Raw genomic sequence first — 17024 nt, 5'->3', positions numbered from 1 at the left:
CCACCCCCCAATGGGATTTTTGTCCTCATAGCCCAGACTGATTAAGACAATAGGGGAAAGTGTTTTCTTCATTCTCGATCAAAAGTCATCGTTTTTGAGGCTAAGAAAATATGTGGGTTTATTATCTAAAGTTTGACATTTTGTCATTAAACCAGACCTTTGGGTGCTAGGAATATATCTGTGAGCCCACACAGACAAGACCCCACTCTCATGTACCTGGAAACAGAGCATAAACAGTGAATAAAAGGCCACAGGAGTATATGTGAAGAAGAGATACAACCGAACTGTGACAGTTTGTAACCCGAAGACCAGAGTGGGATTGGGGGCCAGGAGATACGTCCTGAGCAGGTGATCTTTGAGCTGGAATGACTTAGAATTAACGGGTGAAGGGATGTGTTTTGGGTTCCCAGGAGAAGCATTCTAATGAGGAAAGGCCCTGTGTCAAGAGAGAGATCAGCATATTCATGGGACAGAGGGAGCACAGTGTGGAAGGTACAAAGACCAAAGGGTAGAGGGTGGGATGAAGCAGGGATGGCAGGCACAGCCCCGCCCTGCAGGGCTCTTTGGGCTTGTGGGTTTCATCCTCAGGGCAGTGGGAGGCCCCAGAGGGGCTGGGATGCAGGTCCTAGTGAGGTGATGTGTGACCTGAGCAGATCTGTGTATAATCGTCCCTGTGCCGCCATGTGGAGAATGGGCAGAATGAGATTGGGGCAGGCGAGCATGTGGCAGATGATCACAGTGGGATTATGGGAGCCTGGACACGAGAGGGAGAATGAAGAGAAGTGGATGAATTTGGCAGCTACTAAGACTTTGGTGATGGCGAGGACATAGGGAGTAAAGAAGGAGCGACGTGGAAAGATGACGGCACCTTTTAGGGTGAGAGGTCAGGCCTGGGCATACAAGGCGATGGGATGTCTGTATCACTGAACCTAAGATGGATAGAACGCATTTTAGGATTATCGCTTCCTGACACATTCTGGTCATTCTGAAAGAATCTGATGGGTAAATGTTCAACATTCTTTTTTTTTTTTTTTTAAGATTTTCTTTATTTATTTGAGAGAGAGAGAGAGTGAGAGAGAGCATGAGAGGGGAGAGTGTGAGAAGGAGAAGCAGACTCCCCACTGAGCCCAGAGCCGGATGAAGGACTCGATCTCAGGACTCCGGGATCATGTCCTGAGCCAAAGGCAGTTGCTTAACCAACGGAGCCACCCAGGTGCCCATGTTTTATATTCTTTTAGATGATCTTCTCACATCTGTGTTTTCAATAAATTGTATATATTTTTAACATATTTAACATATTTTTAATACATAATTTAAATATCGTGGTCATTAACAGTGTATTAACAATATACACATTTTTTTCCCTAATATTTTTCCATGTGTACTTTAAAAAGTAGTCTTCCACTTTTTTAGGACTTCATTCTTTTTCAAATCTGTGGCTCCTCCCAAGAGTTAATCACGGGATAAGGAAATGTCGTGTGGAGCCAGAGTCCCTCGCAGGTATGGTTACGGGGCTGTCAGATGTCTCTGCCTGCCAAATGCCCTTTATAGAAGGGGATTTATTAGCGCAGTTCCTACCAAATAAAGACTGGGGTTCAGACTAGTAACTTAAGTTCAAAGACCTTCATCAATTTTCACAATTCTGCGGCCTTCCCCTTGTCCTGGGAAGTGTAAGCCGGTACAGTAAGGCAGCGGACACTTGGAGTTTACAGGCCAAGGATAATATTCACTCTGCAACAAGCAAAGTGGCTATAGTTTAAAAGTTTGCATTTGCAAGAATTGAAGATATCTCCAGTATAACTTGGTGTGCAATGTCAGTCAACAAAATCTAACCCTAACCTTAACCCTTTGGCAGAACAGATACCATCAAGATCACCTAAATGGAATGTTCTGGGGATCACTCAGGGTCTTCCCTGTGTCCCCTGCTAGCCTGACTCTCAGAACACATATATTCTGAGACTCATATGAAGATGAATCTCATTTCTTCAGCATGGGATAATTGTACTACACAATTTCCTGGCATGATAAGCCAGAAAACCCCAAAAGACTGCCCTTCTTGTATTTGGTTTATAGTGAAGAGCCCTTAAAGCCAGAGTAATGAAGTGACACGGTCTACCGGTGACAACGGGAAACTCGAAACCAGGTAGAAACTGGTCCGTGTTTCTGGTACCGAACACCTTGCAACTTACCATACCTATCCCTGCCACAGGAATATCTTTAAAATATAATTCTCAGCATTTTCTTCTCCTTGAGGAAAGCTTTTGATGACTCTCAGTAGTCTGGCAAGTAAAGAAATCACCACCTCCTCCTGTTCCTCAGGTCCTCTAACACTTGTCCTGAAACCTTGTTTTGTGCTTCTACAAGTTCCCCTTCAGTGCAGTCTGGGACCCGCTAACCTAGGCTACTTGCCATGCTGGGCACATGCTACCCTGTAAGGTCCACGAGGACAGTGATGCCTTATTCATGTCTGAACCCCTAGTACCTAGCCTCACAGCCAAAGCTCAGTAGAAGTTTGTTGAAGACGGTGGGCATTCTTCGTTATGATAAATACAACAACAGAAATAACAGTAACAATAGTAAAATGCAAATAATGATGATGATGATGATAAATCATAGTGCAATAACAATCGTAGACACTGACTGAGCCATTGGTCAATAGCCGTTAAGCTGTAAATTTCTTAATTAAACCTTACAATAATGCCGTCATGGGGATACTATCCTTATCTCACCTTACCGATGAGATGATGATGTTCAGAGAGGTTACAACCTCGGCTACTGGTTGACTCTTTGATTCACATATTCAACAAATGTTACTGAGGGTCTCCTACGTATCAGGCTCTGTTCTAGGGATCCGGGATGTAACCCGCATCCTCCTCTTGGTGAACAAATCCCTTGCTTTCATGGTGCTGACAGTCTAGTGGCAGAAAGCAGACACCCGCTTGCTAAATAAATGAGATAAAGTCAGAGGGGTAAGTACTCGTAAGGAAAATAAGTCGGGGCCAGGGAAGCAGCAGTGACGGGCAGACCGTTCCACACAGGCATAAGGGGACAGGCTCCCTGAGGGGATGGACGCCAAAAACGTCTCGGCGGGTGAAAAGGAGTGAGCCGTTGAAGACCTAGAGGGAAAATATTTCAGGCAGAGGAAACAGCAAATACAAAGGACCCGCGGCGAGATCGTCTTTACTATGTTCCAGAAACAGTAAGGCTGCCTGTGTGTTCGCAGGTGAACGTGGAGAAGGAGAGGCGAGCAGACACTGCATGGGTTAGACCGTGGGAGCACTGCAGGTGGGACACAGACTTGGCTTCGGCTGTGCTTCTGGAGGGGAAGCAGTGGGGCAACAGGGTCTGTCTGCGGTTTTGAAAGGATCCCTCTGGCAAGGGAGAGCTAGTGGCGACCCGTGATAGGACTACTAAAGTCACACCGGTGAGAAAAGGGAGAGGGCCGAGAGGAGCCTTGGCTCTGATGGTCTGCACGAGGAGTCTGTGAGGAAAGACGGAGCCCAGCACTAGCCCAGGGTTTCTGGAAGGGGAGGGAGGAGCAGACGGAGGACTGAGGAAATCAGGAACTCACCATATACGTATTCAGTGCGAGATGACCACAAGCCACACGAGATGACCACAAGCCATGTTGGTTGACAGCTGGATACACACATCTTTAGTAACATTGAAACAAACGGCAGTTGTGGAGGGCACTGGACCCCTCCGCAAGACCAGTTCTGGTGCCTGAAGTGCTGGGTGGGCTCTCAGCTACTTTGCCATCAGTTCCTTGAATCTCCCTGGCCCTGTCTTTCTTTAGGTTCAGATTCCCTTCCCCTCCTTGGACTCAGCTCATGGGCTCCCTCCATCACGGAACCTTCCCTCGGCCCCTAGTCATGTTGCCCTGTCATGATATTCACCTGGTTTTAGCATTATTCACTGGTGACCACGTCTGGGTATCTGTTGAGTGGACGAGTCCTTGGATGAATAAGAATATGCCATATGAACTCCCTCAAGAATAAGACAAAAACGCTAAACGGACGTGTGGGATAATTATCGACACTATGGAAGGCAGCTCAAGGACCTCTAAACGAGAACACCCCCGAATGGTGATCTGTCAGCACCGGCTCTGGGTGCTGCTGGCCGGAGGGGCTGGGGAAGGAGCAGCTCAGCGATCCCTGCCCGGTGAAAGAAGGCTTGACTGTGGTTTTCGGGATCTGGGCTCTGGCCCAGTTCTGCCACTGGGCGGTGTGACCTTGGGCGAGGTACTCCAAACTTGTGTGGCATAATTTCCTCACCTTTGAAATGAGCAGATTGAATCCCATCTGCTGAAAGATCCTTGTGCCCACTCCAGTTCCTTCTCAGATTAGAAACTAATGTGGTCATGCTAGTGGTATGAAGAGTTACTCGTGCCCTTTCTCTCTACTGGAGCTATGAAATCTCAAAGACTGGTCTTCTCCTTCTTTGCCTCGAGCACAGGGTACTGGTAGATGCAGAGTAAATATCTTTTGATTTACTAGGTCACAGGATGAATCCTTTTTGATCCCTGAAATGTACCCTGGACCGAGCTCTCTCCAGCCTACCCCCAGAGCTCTTCTCAAGTCGGTCCCTCAGTCCTTCCTTAATTCACCCTGAGTTTCCCTGGGTGCGGTACCCCCTGGAACGATCATGGCTCATGACCCAGGTCCGTCACTGATTTTGTGCTTCTTGACCCTGCTGGCTCAGATTTAAGGAAATCAAGACACAGGTTCTACAACACAGGCCAGAATGCTGGGACTGGACTGCCTTTGCTAACCCTGCCCGTGGAAGGAGGGTGCTTGCAGGAAGTAGCAGGTAGTGTCAGATTATGGAGAATCTTGCTTCCAAGCTCAGAGTCTGTGCTCAGGAATATGAATCTACCATGTCTGGACTATCCTGGACGGGCAGCAAGTGGAGAAAGGGAAATCAGCTGGAAAATTGAAGAAACTATGTCACGGTGGGGTGGCAGGGAGGGCCGCCCTGGGACACAGAGAGAAGAGATCTGGACAGAGATCTGGAAGAGATCTCTGGGACAGAGAGAAGAGATCAGAACCTCTTCGAGCCTGTATCTTGCTGGCCCCTTTGCTAGGGACAGTCCTTAAGATGCCTTAAGATGCCAGGTCCAGTCCACACCCACCCTGTTCCAGGAACCGTGTCCATGCTAAGATGGTCCCTGCACATTGGGACCATGGTGAGTATCAGGCAGCAAGTGGGGGCGTGGCCTTGGTGTGGAAAGTGCACATCTAAATGCTGTGGGATGAGTGCTGGCTGGACGTGTAAACAGGGTGCTAGTGGGTTTGGGGTCTGCATAGAGGAAATCAACATTCGAACTCGCTGTGCCCCTCTCCAACCTTCTGATGAGCCCTCTGGGGGGCTGAGCTGGATGGACAATGCTGTGGCTTTCCCTGCTCTTGGCTTCTGGCTGCATAGCAGAGGGGAGGGAGACGGGGAGAGCGGAAGGTTTACTTCCTTCACTCCCAGGAGATGAACCTTGGGTTAGCGGTGTCTCAGCCAAGAGTCACTGCTTCCGTCAAGGTAGTCTGTTCCACAAAACTCTCCTTCTGGGTCCTGGTGATTGTTCCCTCCTCCTAGGCCTGACTCATAACGGTTCTGCTATTATGCTCCCCTGTTGCTCCCCCAGACCCCAGCCAAGACCTTTGTGATTAATTCCTTTATCTCAGTGTGACTGGATCTCTCTCTCTCTCTCGTTGGGGCTGTCAGTGATATACTGGGCCTTTGAAATAAGAATACCCACTTCTTTGGGGCTTTATCTTCCAGTAAACTGTGAGCCCTTCCCCGAGGAATCAGGTCTGGTTCATCTCAGCCCTCTCTCCCCACTTCTACTGTCTACGGGAGCTTCTGTTCATGTGGGTTCCTTACCGATTGTTAAAAGATGTTCATTTCTCCTCAGTTACAGCCATGCTGTGCCTCTGACCCCAGCTAGTCGTGTGGCTGTGTTCCGAACACTCCCCAGGGAAGGGGCCGTGGCTCTGTTTCCCCCTTCACCTTCTGGCTGCTCTCACCTCACTGTTTCTCACTCAGGGAGGCCAAACACTCCCACTAAGGCCTTTTCCTGCTCGATACCCTGAAGTTGACCATCTTTACGTCAATGCCAGAGGCATGTGACCTCAGAAGAGACCCTAAATCTCTCTCCACCATGATGTCCAAGATTGCAAAACCAAGATAAGAATAATACTGACTTCAGAGGACCGCTGGGAGAATTAAAACAAACGCAATGGCCTGTAAAATTTATTGTCTTTCTCAATGAAATATATCAGTGACTTTAAAGAATAAGCCAGTTCTCTACCCGCCCCCCCCCGCACGCCCCCATCCTACTTGGCTTGACTGGTTTCCATGAGGTAAGCACTCCCTTAATACACCAAGCAAAATTCTAGTAACTGACCTTTCCTGAGTGCTCCCTTCCCGCTGGGAACTGTTCTAAGCACTTCACAGGTCCTCTCACTCAAGCCCCACAAGAATCACGTCCGACAGAACCTATTTCGTTCCCATTTTACAGACGAAGAACAGTAACGGCACCGAAAGATGAAGTCACTTGCCCAAGGGCAGGCGCCAGGATTAGACCCAGGAAGCTGGGCCCAAAGCCACACAGATCGCCCTTCTGTTGATGCCGTCTCCCCTGCTGAGATTCTCGGTGACATATGTGAAGCCGAATCACAAGGACCCGAGGCAATCAGTGAGACAGCATGTGGGAATTAACCAAGGGACCTCCGGCTTGGCCCCCCACGATTCAAACCGAGGTCAATGGCGCAGGGTTAAGGGCTGCTTTCTTCACACCTCGGGGTTCCAGGGACCGGGACTCACCTGAACTGAGCGCGTGCTCCACTTCCTGCATGATCACGCCCGGGGAGGAGGTGGTCTCCATGTCCACCATCAGACAGGTCACTTTGGCCGGCGCCGTGGCTTGGGGCGTCGTATCCGCGGGCCCCGGCTGGGCTGTGGCATGGGAAGTGGGTGTGTGCGCAGAGCTCGGCTCTTCCGTCGGGGACCCCGGTGGGGTTGGGGACCCCGGTGGGGTCGGGGATCCGGGTGGGGTCGGGGCTCCCGTGGGCTCGGTGCTAGTGTCCGCAGAGCTGTGATTGGCGCTGGTGGGGGAGGCGGACGAAACCTCCCCGGCTGGCCAGGTCGACAGGGGTGGGGGCGAGGAGGCCGGAGCCTGAGCGGAGGGGAGCGTGGGAGACCCAGCGGGGGCCTCCGAGGGGGCCCGGGACCCCGTCGGGGGCGCGCTGGGCTCCTCGGGAGTGCTGGGGCCGCGCTCCGAGGGTGTGGGCGTCGAGGGCGCCCCGCCGCTGGCGGGGGAGGCCTCGGCGCTCGGGCCTCCCCAGGGCGAGGCTGGGCTGCTCGGGCCCGCTTCCCCGGGCTCTGCGGAAACGTTCCTGGGGCGCGTGGGCGCTGGGGCCGAGGCGGGAGCCGGGAGGACCGCGTGGCCGGGGGCGCCGCTGGTCGGGGAGGCAGGAGGGCTGCGGGGAGCGCTGGTCCAGCCGGCCGTGGACGGGAGAGCGTTGGCCGGAAGAGACACGGGGGAGGGGGCCGACGTGGGCAGGCTCTGCACCCGCAGTCCTGGGGAAGAGCACAGACGCGGTTAGCGCGCGCCCGCGGGCCGGCTGTGCCCCAGCCTTCGCAGGTCTCTCTCGCTGTGCGCGTGCCCGCCCGGCTGGGAAGGCGACCCGTGCCTCTTCCCTTCCCACTCCCTGCTCCCCGCTCCCTGCGTCTCTCAGTGGGAACCAGCCTGAAGGCCCAGCGAGACCGTCGGTCCGTCCACACACGTGGGGCCAGTACATGGAAGGAGCTCATCTCGTCCCCTGCTCGCTTAAAACTGTGCCCTTGAAAAGTGAGACCCTCGGGGGAACTGACCTTCACCGGGAATTTTCTGGATTGCTTGGGGGTGGGGGAGGGCTATACCCCAGTACCTGCGGGCGTGCCCAGGGCCTGTGCTGATGGTGGGGAATCCCGGGTTGGTTAAGTGCGGAGCTGGAGGAGCTCCTGGGTTGGCTGTTCTCTGGCCCAGAGGTTGTGAGCTCTGCTTTTTCTGTGTGTGTGTGTGTGTGTGTGTGTGATTTGTGTGTGTGTGTGTGTGTGTGTGTGTGCGTGCTTTTTGTGTGTTTATGCACAGGGATACTAGGGCTCTGGGCTTGCTGGTGGGTTGAGTCAAGATGTGAACACATTCTCTGTGAAGGGGGAAAGGCAAGAAGTCCCAGAAGAAAACCTGACAGGAGGAAATATGTTTTGGAACTATTATCTGGGACTGGAACATAGTTCTTTCAAATTCTAGCCCGGGGTCTTTACAATCATATCATTCTGCAAAATGGTTCCCCTTCACGTTTTGTAACATTTAGAATTAGTTTCTCTTCTTCCTCCCTTCCGTCCTCCCTCCATTTACATATTCCGTTTAATTAACTAATTCTTTCATTTATTCAAGTACTTAATAAATGGCTTCTGTGTGCTATCACTTACCCAGTCTTGAATTTTTATTTCACCTTTTATGTAAACCACCTTCTGATTGAGTCCCCATGCCCCTCACCATCCCCCAACGAGCTTTTCCTCTAGTCATTTCCATTCAGTGGTTGGCACCTTCTTTCACTCAGTTGCTCAGTTAAAAATGGAGACATCACCCTTAATGCACCCTTTTACCTCCCACCCCATATCAAATCCATTGGTGAATCAGGATAACTCTACCTTGAAAATATATCCCAACCCAACCATTTTCCTCCACCTCCCCATCATCTCAAGATCACCTGAGCCACCACCAGTCATTTGCCAAGACAACTGCCATAATCTCTTCATGGGTCTTCTGCCCTTTGGATTTTCTCCCTTTCAGTTTCTTTTCACAGAGCATGATCTTTTAGTGGTGTATCAGAGCATGTTCTTTAATTGGTCAAAACGCTCCAAAACCATTCTGCTGCACTTAGAACAAAATTCCAAACTAATCCCTATGTCGCTCCATGTTCTCCTCATCATTCAGGCTGGTCTCTGCTCAAATGTCACCTCCTTCTCAGAGGAGCCTTCCCAGATGATCCCAACTGAAATCATTCCCACCCCAGCTCCTTGTTTCGTTTTTAAAAGATGAATTTTTTAATTGTTAAAATGCATGTAACATTTACCCTTTTAACCATTTTAAAACCGATTTATTTGTTTGAAAGAGAGAGAGGAAGTGCGGGGTTGGGGGGAAGGGGCAGAGGGAGAGGGAGAGAGAGTCTCAAGCAGACTCCACGCTGAGCATGGAGCCTGATGCTGGGCTTGGTCAGGGTTCCATCTCACAACCCTGAAAGCATGACCTGAGCCAAAACCAAGCGTTGGAGGTCTAACTGACTATGCCACCCAGGTGCCCCATCTTAACCATTTTTGAGCTCAGTGGCATTCAGTGCCATCACCACTAACCCATCTCCAGAACTTTCTCATCTTCCCAAACTGAAACTCCGTACCATTAAATAACAGTAACTCTCCTTTATTCCGTGGAGACCACTATTACAATTTTTGTCTCTGTGGATTTGACTACTTTAGGTAATGCATGTAATTAGAGTCATGTTATAATTGTCCTTTTGTGAATGGGTTATTTCACTTAACATCATGTCTTCAAGGTTCATCTATACTGTAACATGTGTCAGAATTTCCTTCCTTTTAAGGCTGAATAATAGACTTTTATACACATAAGCCACATTGTATTCATCCATTCATTCACTGATGGACTTCTGTGGGTTGTTGCTACATTTTGGCGACTATGAATAATGCTATGAGTCTGAATGTACAAGTATCCATTTGAGACCCTGTCTTCAATTCTTTTGGGTATATATCCAGAAATAGAAGAAGTGGATCATATGGTAATTCTATTTTTGATTTCTTGAGGAACCACTATATCCTTTGCTCATTTTTTTTCATAAAATAGAAGTTTCTTCCTGAAATCACATTACTATTTATTTACTTGTTATCTCTCCCTTCTATCAGAATGTAAGCTCCATGATGGCACAGGGACCTGGTCTTATTCATTGATGTTTCCCCCAAGCCTAGGACAGTGCCTAGATCATGGTAAGTGCTCAGTAAATCCTTGTGGAGGGAAAAAATGAATGAAGGAAGGAAAGAAGGAAAGGAAGGAAGGAGGGAGGATGAATTAACTTAAGAAATTTATCCAAAAGTACTCCAGAATCTCTCTATTCTCTTCTACATCTCACTTAGTATGGCCATATCCACCGGAGCCACCTTGGGAATGGCTGCCTGCCTGGTGTTACATGAGGACAGGAATCTTGCTTCCAAAGCCAACCTCACTCTCTGTCATTCTACCACGACACATAACTATGCCTGATGTCATGTTAGGTCTTCAACTCTTTAACTAACCATATTCTGAGGAGATTTCCTTGCAGATAGCATCTAAGAAATGGCAAACCATGACAAAATTCATAAGGAATGAAACATGGGTTAGATTCCAGCCCAGAGGAAGGGGGAAGAGACGTATGTGGAGGCTTTCAGGCATTCGGGGGGAAATTACTTACTTCTTCATTCTGGCACACAGTAGACACCATAGCTGATGACAAGTTGTGCTACAGAATCTATCCTGAAGACAGTTTTCTCATATTTAACTGAATTTAACATTTGAATTGTTATAGAAGTCCTTAGTTTTATCTTATTGAAAAGGAATCGGTCAAAGCCATAACCTATAAGAGAGTTACTCTCCTAGTAAAGAGGAGGGCACACCTTCTAAATTAGGTCATGTAATAGTCCACGTTGCTGTAGTGGACTTCTGGCGGCTCTGAAGTGCCAGTGATTTCAGAACAAATACAGAGCAAGAGATCTTTAAAATATGGACAGAACAACGGTTGGGACAATATTATTAAAATGCTGGATCTTCACATGCAACCTTTGGAGCTTACTGGCTCTGCATCCAGGTAACTCCCATGGCTCATTATTCTGTGGCCAAAACCCCAAAATGGCAATGTTGAACTACTATTGATAGTATCGGAGACAGAAGGAGGCAGAGACTATTGCAGTCTGATAGTCAAGTCAGAGCCTTTAGGAACCTGGGATACCTGAGGAATGAGTTGTGCACAAAGGAGCATTCATTCATTCATTCATTCATTCTTTTATTGAGTAGCTTCTACACCTGTGGCTTTGCCCTCAGAGAGTTCAATATCCGGCAGGACAGAAAGGACCCCCAACTTCCTGTCATAAGATGTGGTAAGTGTCTCACTGAAGTAAAAGTGGGTTATAGTGGGAGCCCTGAAGTACGAGGGATACATTCTGTATGGGGGCCATGAAACGCAAAAGTATACAAATGTCATTTTCAAATGACATTTAGAAAAGCCACAGAAGAGATGACATTTTAGTTGGTTCTGAAAGAATGAGAACACATACGATGCCACTTATGGTGTACAATGTTCAGGGTGACGGCTGCATTGTCACTTCCAGTGGAGCTAAAAGCTGGACCATGAAAATCATTACAGTGCTGAAAGGAACATGCCTGGTAATTGGTTTTGTTGCTAGAAATATCTATTTCCTTGTTTAACTCTGACTGATACACTTTTATAGCTCTTATCCTTCCTGCTTCCAAAGAAGACCGGAGGTGGTCATTCATCTCCCATGGCTACCTTCTGAGTACTTATTTACAATACTCTAAAGTCTAGGGGCACCTGGATGGCTCAGTTGGTTAAGTGACTGCCTTTGGCTCAGATTACGATCCCAGGATCCTGGGATCGAGCCCTGCATCAGGCTCCCTCCTCCGTGGGGAGCCGGCTTCTCCCTCTCCCTCTGCTGCTCTGCCTGCTTGTGCTCTCTCGCGCTGTCAAATAAATAAATAAAATCTTAAAAAAAAAAAAAAGAGTAATACAGTACTTTACAGTCTAGTTCAAGCCATTCTCACTCCCAACAAAACAACAATTCAGGAGACTGTGACCGTGCTGGGCATCTTCACTTGAACAAGGCATTCGAAGGCTCTGATCTGCGTTATTTGATCGTGCATGCCATACCGCTGAGATCGCATGGTCATGGGTCTTCTCTCAGAATGAAGACTTCCGAGACCCATTAAGACTATCCTAGGAAATGCCTGCTGTCTTCATCTGCTCAGGCTGCCAGGGCACAATACCATGCAGACTGGGTGGCTTTCACAACACAAGTCTACTTCTCACAGTTCGGAGGTTGGGACGTCCAAGCAAGGTGTGGGCCCATTCAGTTTCAGTGGCCACCTTCTCTCTGTGTCCTCGCATGACCTCTCCTCACGTGTGCTTGTGGAGTGAGAGAGAGAGAGACGGCAAGCTCTCTGCTGTCTCTTCTCAGAGAGGCACTTATCCCATCCTGAGGGCCCCACTCTCATGATCTCATCCAATCCTAATCACTTCCCCAAAGCCCCATCTCCAAATACCATCACACTGGGGGTTAGGACCTCGACGTTCAGAATCACAGAGATGGTCTGAGGAAATATATTTCTACTTTCTCATGATGGATTTGTGTTTCCAGAGGAATACCAAACTAATTAAGTCAAACAGATAAGGATGTATACTTTCTCAGGATTAAAAAAATTTGTGTTAGAGCTAGAAAGGGGGTATGCCGTGTGGGTACAGCTCCTCATTTGATACATGGAGGACAGATGTGGGAAGTGGAGTGGTATAAGGGAACTCATACTTCCATGAGCAGGAGCTGGGCTATGTGACCCAGAGAGAATCCTGCAGGGTCAGAATCAGACCTAGAGCTTCCACCTCTGACCCTGCATCTCCACCCGCCCCCCCCCCCAATACACATACACCATGTCCTTGACTCGAAAAGAGTGGTAGAATGTACTGTAGCAACTGCCATGATGGCGTAAGCAGGGGGTGGGGGGGTGGTCCACGGGAGGCCAGGCAGCTGAATAAGCTGAAATAATTGAAATAATGCCCCGTATACCTTCCCGTTCCAAATAGAGCCACTTTCCCCGGAAGAAAAGAATTAGCTTTCATATTTCCTTGAGGAAATGTCAGAAAAACTAGAATGAAGAAATCGAACCCATTACTCTCAATTTAGAGGTGAATGTGCTTTGTTCCAAAACAGTGACATTGCCAGGTGTGGCACGCCCGGCCTGGGCAGTGACAGGCCTCCGTGCCTGAAAGGGGCTGACTCAAGGAAGGAAATCTCTTAGACTTGGCCCAGAGGAAAGTTCTAGAGGAATGATGGCCAACTTCACCTAACCTGAAATTCCTCCGTGTAGGCTTACAAACGGCAGCCTTTCCTGAAGTTTGGTCAGAAGTTTGGAGCTTTTCTGTTGCAAGAGGAGCTGACTGTTGCTCAGAAGAAGAGCAGATTCTTAGTTGGAAAGAAAATTGTTCGTTTCCGTGTACATTGTCCATTATCATGGGAGAGACCAGTATCAGAGTTTCTATCTCTTTGGTGTATGAAAGAAAGGTGTCTGGCTTGATCCCCAGTTTCTTGCCTTGCAAGGAGAAGGGATCTGGGGGGTTGCCAGGTTTGGGTAGGTGAGTTCTCCCCGGGCTGAGATATTCCCGGGTAGAAAGCCTGCATTCTGCACTCGCGCTCCAGCCTCTTGGCCCCACCGGGCGTCAGCGGCATTCAGCCACGCTGGCAGCCAGTGGACAATGAATGCCCCGAACTGTCACCTTTTCCTGGGTTTCATGAACAGCAACATGGGCCGGTGCCAGGGTCCCAGGTTGCCTGGGTGTTGCTTACCCATCCCCCAACCCCCACGTGTCCTTTCCTGCCCTTCGCTTGTCAAGTACCTGAGGAAACACGTGACAAAGCTTTGGCAAATTCAGTGAAACTCGATCAAAACGCAGTCGGGCCCTTTCTCGTTGCTGCCAAGTCAGGCCGAGTGTTGCCTTTGCCTGTGGTCTCGCGGCTCACGCCAGGCCTGCTTGACAGGGGCCCCCAGGGCTGCTGAAGGGCTGCAGGCTAAATGACTGCTGAGGTTAGCCAGACGGCCACCACCATGAGCTTCCTAAAAGCCCCCCTGGCCGCATCACACCTCCTGCGGCTTGAGGGGAGGATGGGCAGCCGCGCTGGTTTTCCCCCACCCCCGACCAAAGGCAAACACTGCAAACCCCCCGCAACAATGCCGTTTTGGAATATAGGTGAGGTCCGGAGCCAATGGCTACGGAAGAATTCTTGAGACATCTTTGGTGCAAAAAGGTGGTTTATTAAAGCCCAGGGACAGGACCCTTGGACAGAAAGAGCTGCCGCTCTGGGGTCTTGAGGAATGGTGATTATATGCTCCAGAGTTGGGGGAAGTAAGGAAAAGGGAGGTTTTATATGCTTTTTTTTTTTTTAAATAAAGATGTGGTTTTTTTTTTTTTTTTTTAATTTACTTGACACAGAAAGCGAGAGAGAGCAAGCAGGTGCGAGCACAAGCAGGGGGAGCGGCAGGCAGAGGGAGAAGCAGTCTCCCCACTGAGCAAGGAGCCCAATGACAGACCCGATCCCATGACCCTGGGATCCTGACCTGAGCCAAAGGCACATGGTTAACCAACTGAGCCACCCAGGCATCCCCCAGATACCTACAAGATACCACAGGCCTTGCCATTGTGAAGTTAAGCTTGTTTTCCTCTCTGGCAAGGTATTAACATTAACATAGCTGGGAGACTCCTGGAAGAATGTCACACATGTCCTACCCAGGAGTGTTGCGGGGTGTCAGCTTATTTATGCTTTGTCTTCAGCTGGCCTTTGGCTCCCTCATCAGCAAGGCTCTCGCAATCCAGCCCCAGTCCGCCCATCCAGCCTTGCTCCCCACCAGGTCCTCAAACACACCAGGCATTTCTGCCTAAACGGCCCTCTCTCTTTTCTCTGCCTGGGTTACTCCTATTCATGCCAGTGTTAGCTGAAGGGCTTTTGCTGATTCTCTCGTTAAATCCCACCCCCAAGCCCTCCTGGGCTCAGAGCATCCCGTACCTTAACCGCATAGCACTGACGTCTGGTATCTGCGTGTTACTATGTGATTGCTTCCAAGAAGCTTTGTTTAACGCACGCCTCCCTCTCCATCCTCCAAAATGCACATGCAACATGGGCCGTATTGGATCTGCTCACCACGCATCCTCCTTGCCTGGCTCATAATAGGAATTCAAGCAATTCCTAAAATAAACATATTTGAGCAAACTGAACTATGCCCGACTCTCTGCCTCCTTGCCTTTGCCTGTGCTGTTCTTCCCACCCCGAATCCCCCTCCCCAGCCCGATTCTGAGGGCCTTATCCCCTCCATAAAGTATTCTCCAAACTGACGGGGGTCCCAGCACTTCGCATGGATTTTAATTGTGGCGCACATTTTACCGAGGCGTGCTTTCTCTCCATGCTTGTCTCGCATCAGTCTGGGAGCCTTAATCATAGGGAGTGCAGCTTGGTTTTTGTGTCTCAGTGCCTGGCACAGATAAGGGACTCAATAAATATTCATTGAGTGAAAACACGGATTCTCTACCCTTTGAAAGACAGAAATGTTCTCTGGCTTATAGGCTGGGCCCTGAGAGCACGAACGCATCTTCCCTTTGATCTGTCTGTAAGTTCCATAAAAACCATCAGCTAATACGAAACTGGAGATGGGTCTCCAAGCAGACGTTTGCTATTTTTGCTTGCTCGTTTCCACTCTGGAGACTGCAGGAATTTCCTCTCTCTGGGCGTGATACAGACCAGAGTCACCAGCCCTGGAGAGGTTGGCCATCCATCAGTTGGTCCAAACACAGGCCGGCCTTACCTTTTCTTTACTCAACAGGCTACCCTTCTGTTCAAGGGACAGAAAAAGAGAGAGTAAAAATAATCTTACGGTGATAAAAATTTTTTAATACCAAAACTAGGCTTTTGAGTTCTTTAGTTGAGTGAAGCCACTGATAGGGACTCACAAAAATTCCCAACTGAGGGCATCCACTGTTCCAGAAGATTCCTCTAACATCTGCAAAACCACCACTAATCAGAGGCTGGCCCGACCATATGGTATTCGACAGCTATCATATGCCTAGGCAGAATGTGTATGTCCCAAAGCCATCAAACTGTGTTTAAGACACTTGTTTGAAGTAGAAAAGCCATATTCTCCAGAGTGTTTTGTTTATGGAAATGAGATGCAATCCTAGTCCAAAAAGAGGAGAAACGCTTCTGTTTTTGAGCCACAAACGCGAACCTACAGATGTGGTGTGTGACTCAATTTCTCTCTCCTTAAAGTCAGGGCTCACGGTATCACCGGGCTCCCTGAGACTGCTGGGAAGGCTAATGACAGAATAACATTTGGGATGAAGGTTGGGTTTCCTGGAGGAAAAAAATATAAGATTTTTCTTTCCTCCCTCCAGAAGCAACAACTGTTTTTCATCAGCAGGATGTCCTCCCACAACTCATTATCTTTGGTTGTGTGGGGACTGTGGTGCTTGGCTCAGGCAGCGGCTGTGCTGAGCAAGGATGCCCACTGGTACCTGAAATTCCAAAGGTACCATATAGGGGTTCTGCAGGGGGGAGCACTGGAGAGAAAGAGACAGTGTAGGGAGGGTGAGACCCTTCTCGATGGCTGCTTTGTGGTCGCGGGGAACATGGGTGTGTGCCGTGAGTAGTAGGCTGGAAGAAGGGGACAATCCATCACCTCCGTCAGGTGTGTGTGGGGGAATTTCTGAACAAGCATCAGGTTCTCCTGTTCTTCTCTTCCTCAGGTCCAGTCCCAACATTTGTGGGATCTGGGATGAGAGCACATGCAAAGGTCCACACGGAGAACGTCTCAGTATGTACCTGCTATACGTCACTTCGTGTCTGTGGCCCAGTCTGCGTTCCATCCAGGGCCCTGCAGCCCACAACGAGGGGATCCCTTGGTGCCCTGGGAACACATGTCCCACCCCCCGGGGATCTGCTGGGGCACTGCAGGCCAATGCCAGGCCTGGGCCCACCCAAAGCCAGGATAGAGATGGCCCCAGACACATTCCACAGGCAGCCTTGGTGGGCAGGCGCCCCCTCCCTGGGCCTCACTCTCACGGCAGGATTTCTAGGCATTCTCAAGCACGGGGGACAGACGGAGCGCAGGCAGCACTTTGGGTGACCTGTAGTGACCAAATTTAAGCAGAGGCCGCCACTCCTCCGCTTAC

The 17024-nt window shown here is 49.5% G+C and overlaps 1 protein-coding gene across 1 annotated transcript in view; it reads right to left on the bottom strand.

The window, feature by feature from the left end:
* Window positions 1-17024, bottom strand: part of PARM1 (prostate androgen-regulated mucin-like protein 1) — a 98178-nt gene that overhangs the window by 27313 nt on the left and 53841 nt on the right. The window contains exon 2 of the mRNA XM_080796170.1: window positions 6817-7572. Within this exon, the coding sequence (XP_080652296.1) occupies window positions 6817-7572 (756 nt within the window). The remainder of the gene's footprint in view (window positions 1-6816; window positions 7573-17024) is intronic.

Source organism: Martes martes, assembly GCF_963455335.1.
Source record: "Martes martes genome assembly, chromosome: 2".
Classification (NCBI taxonomy): Eukaryota; Metazoa; Chordata; class Mammalia; order Carnivora; family Mustelidae; genus Martes; species Martes martes.
Note: the sequence above shows the minus strand (reverse complement) of the source record. Positions and strands in the feature narration are given on the sequence as shown.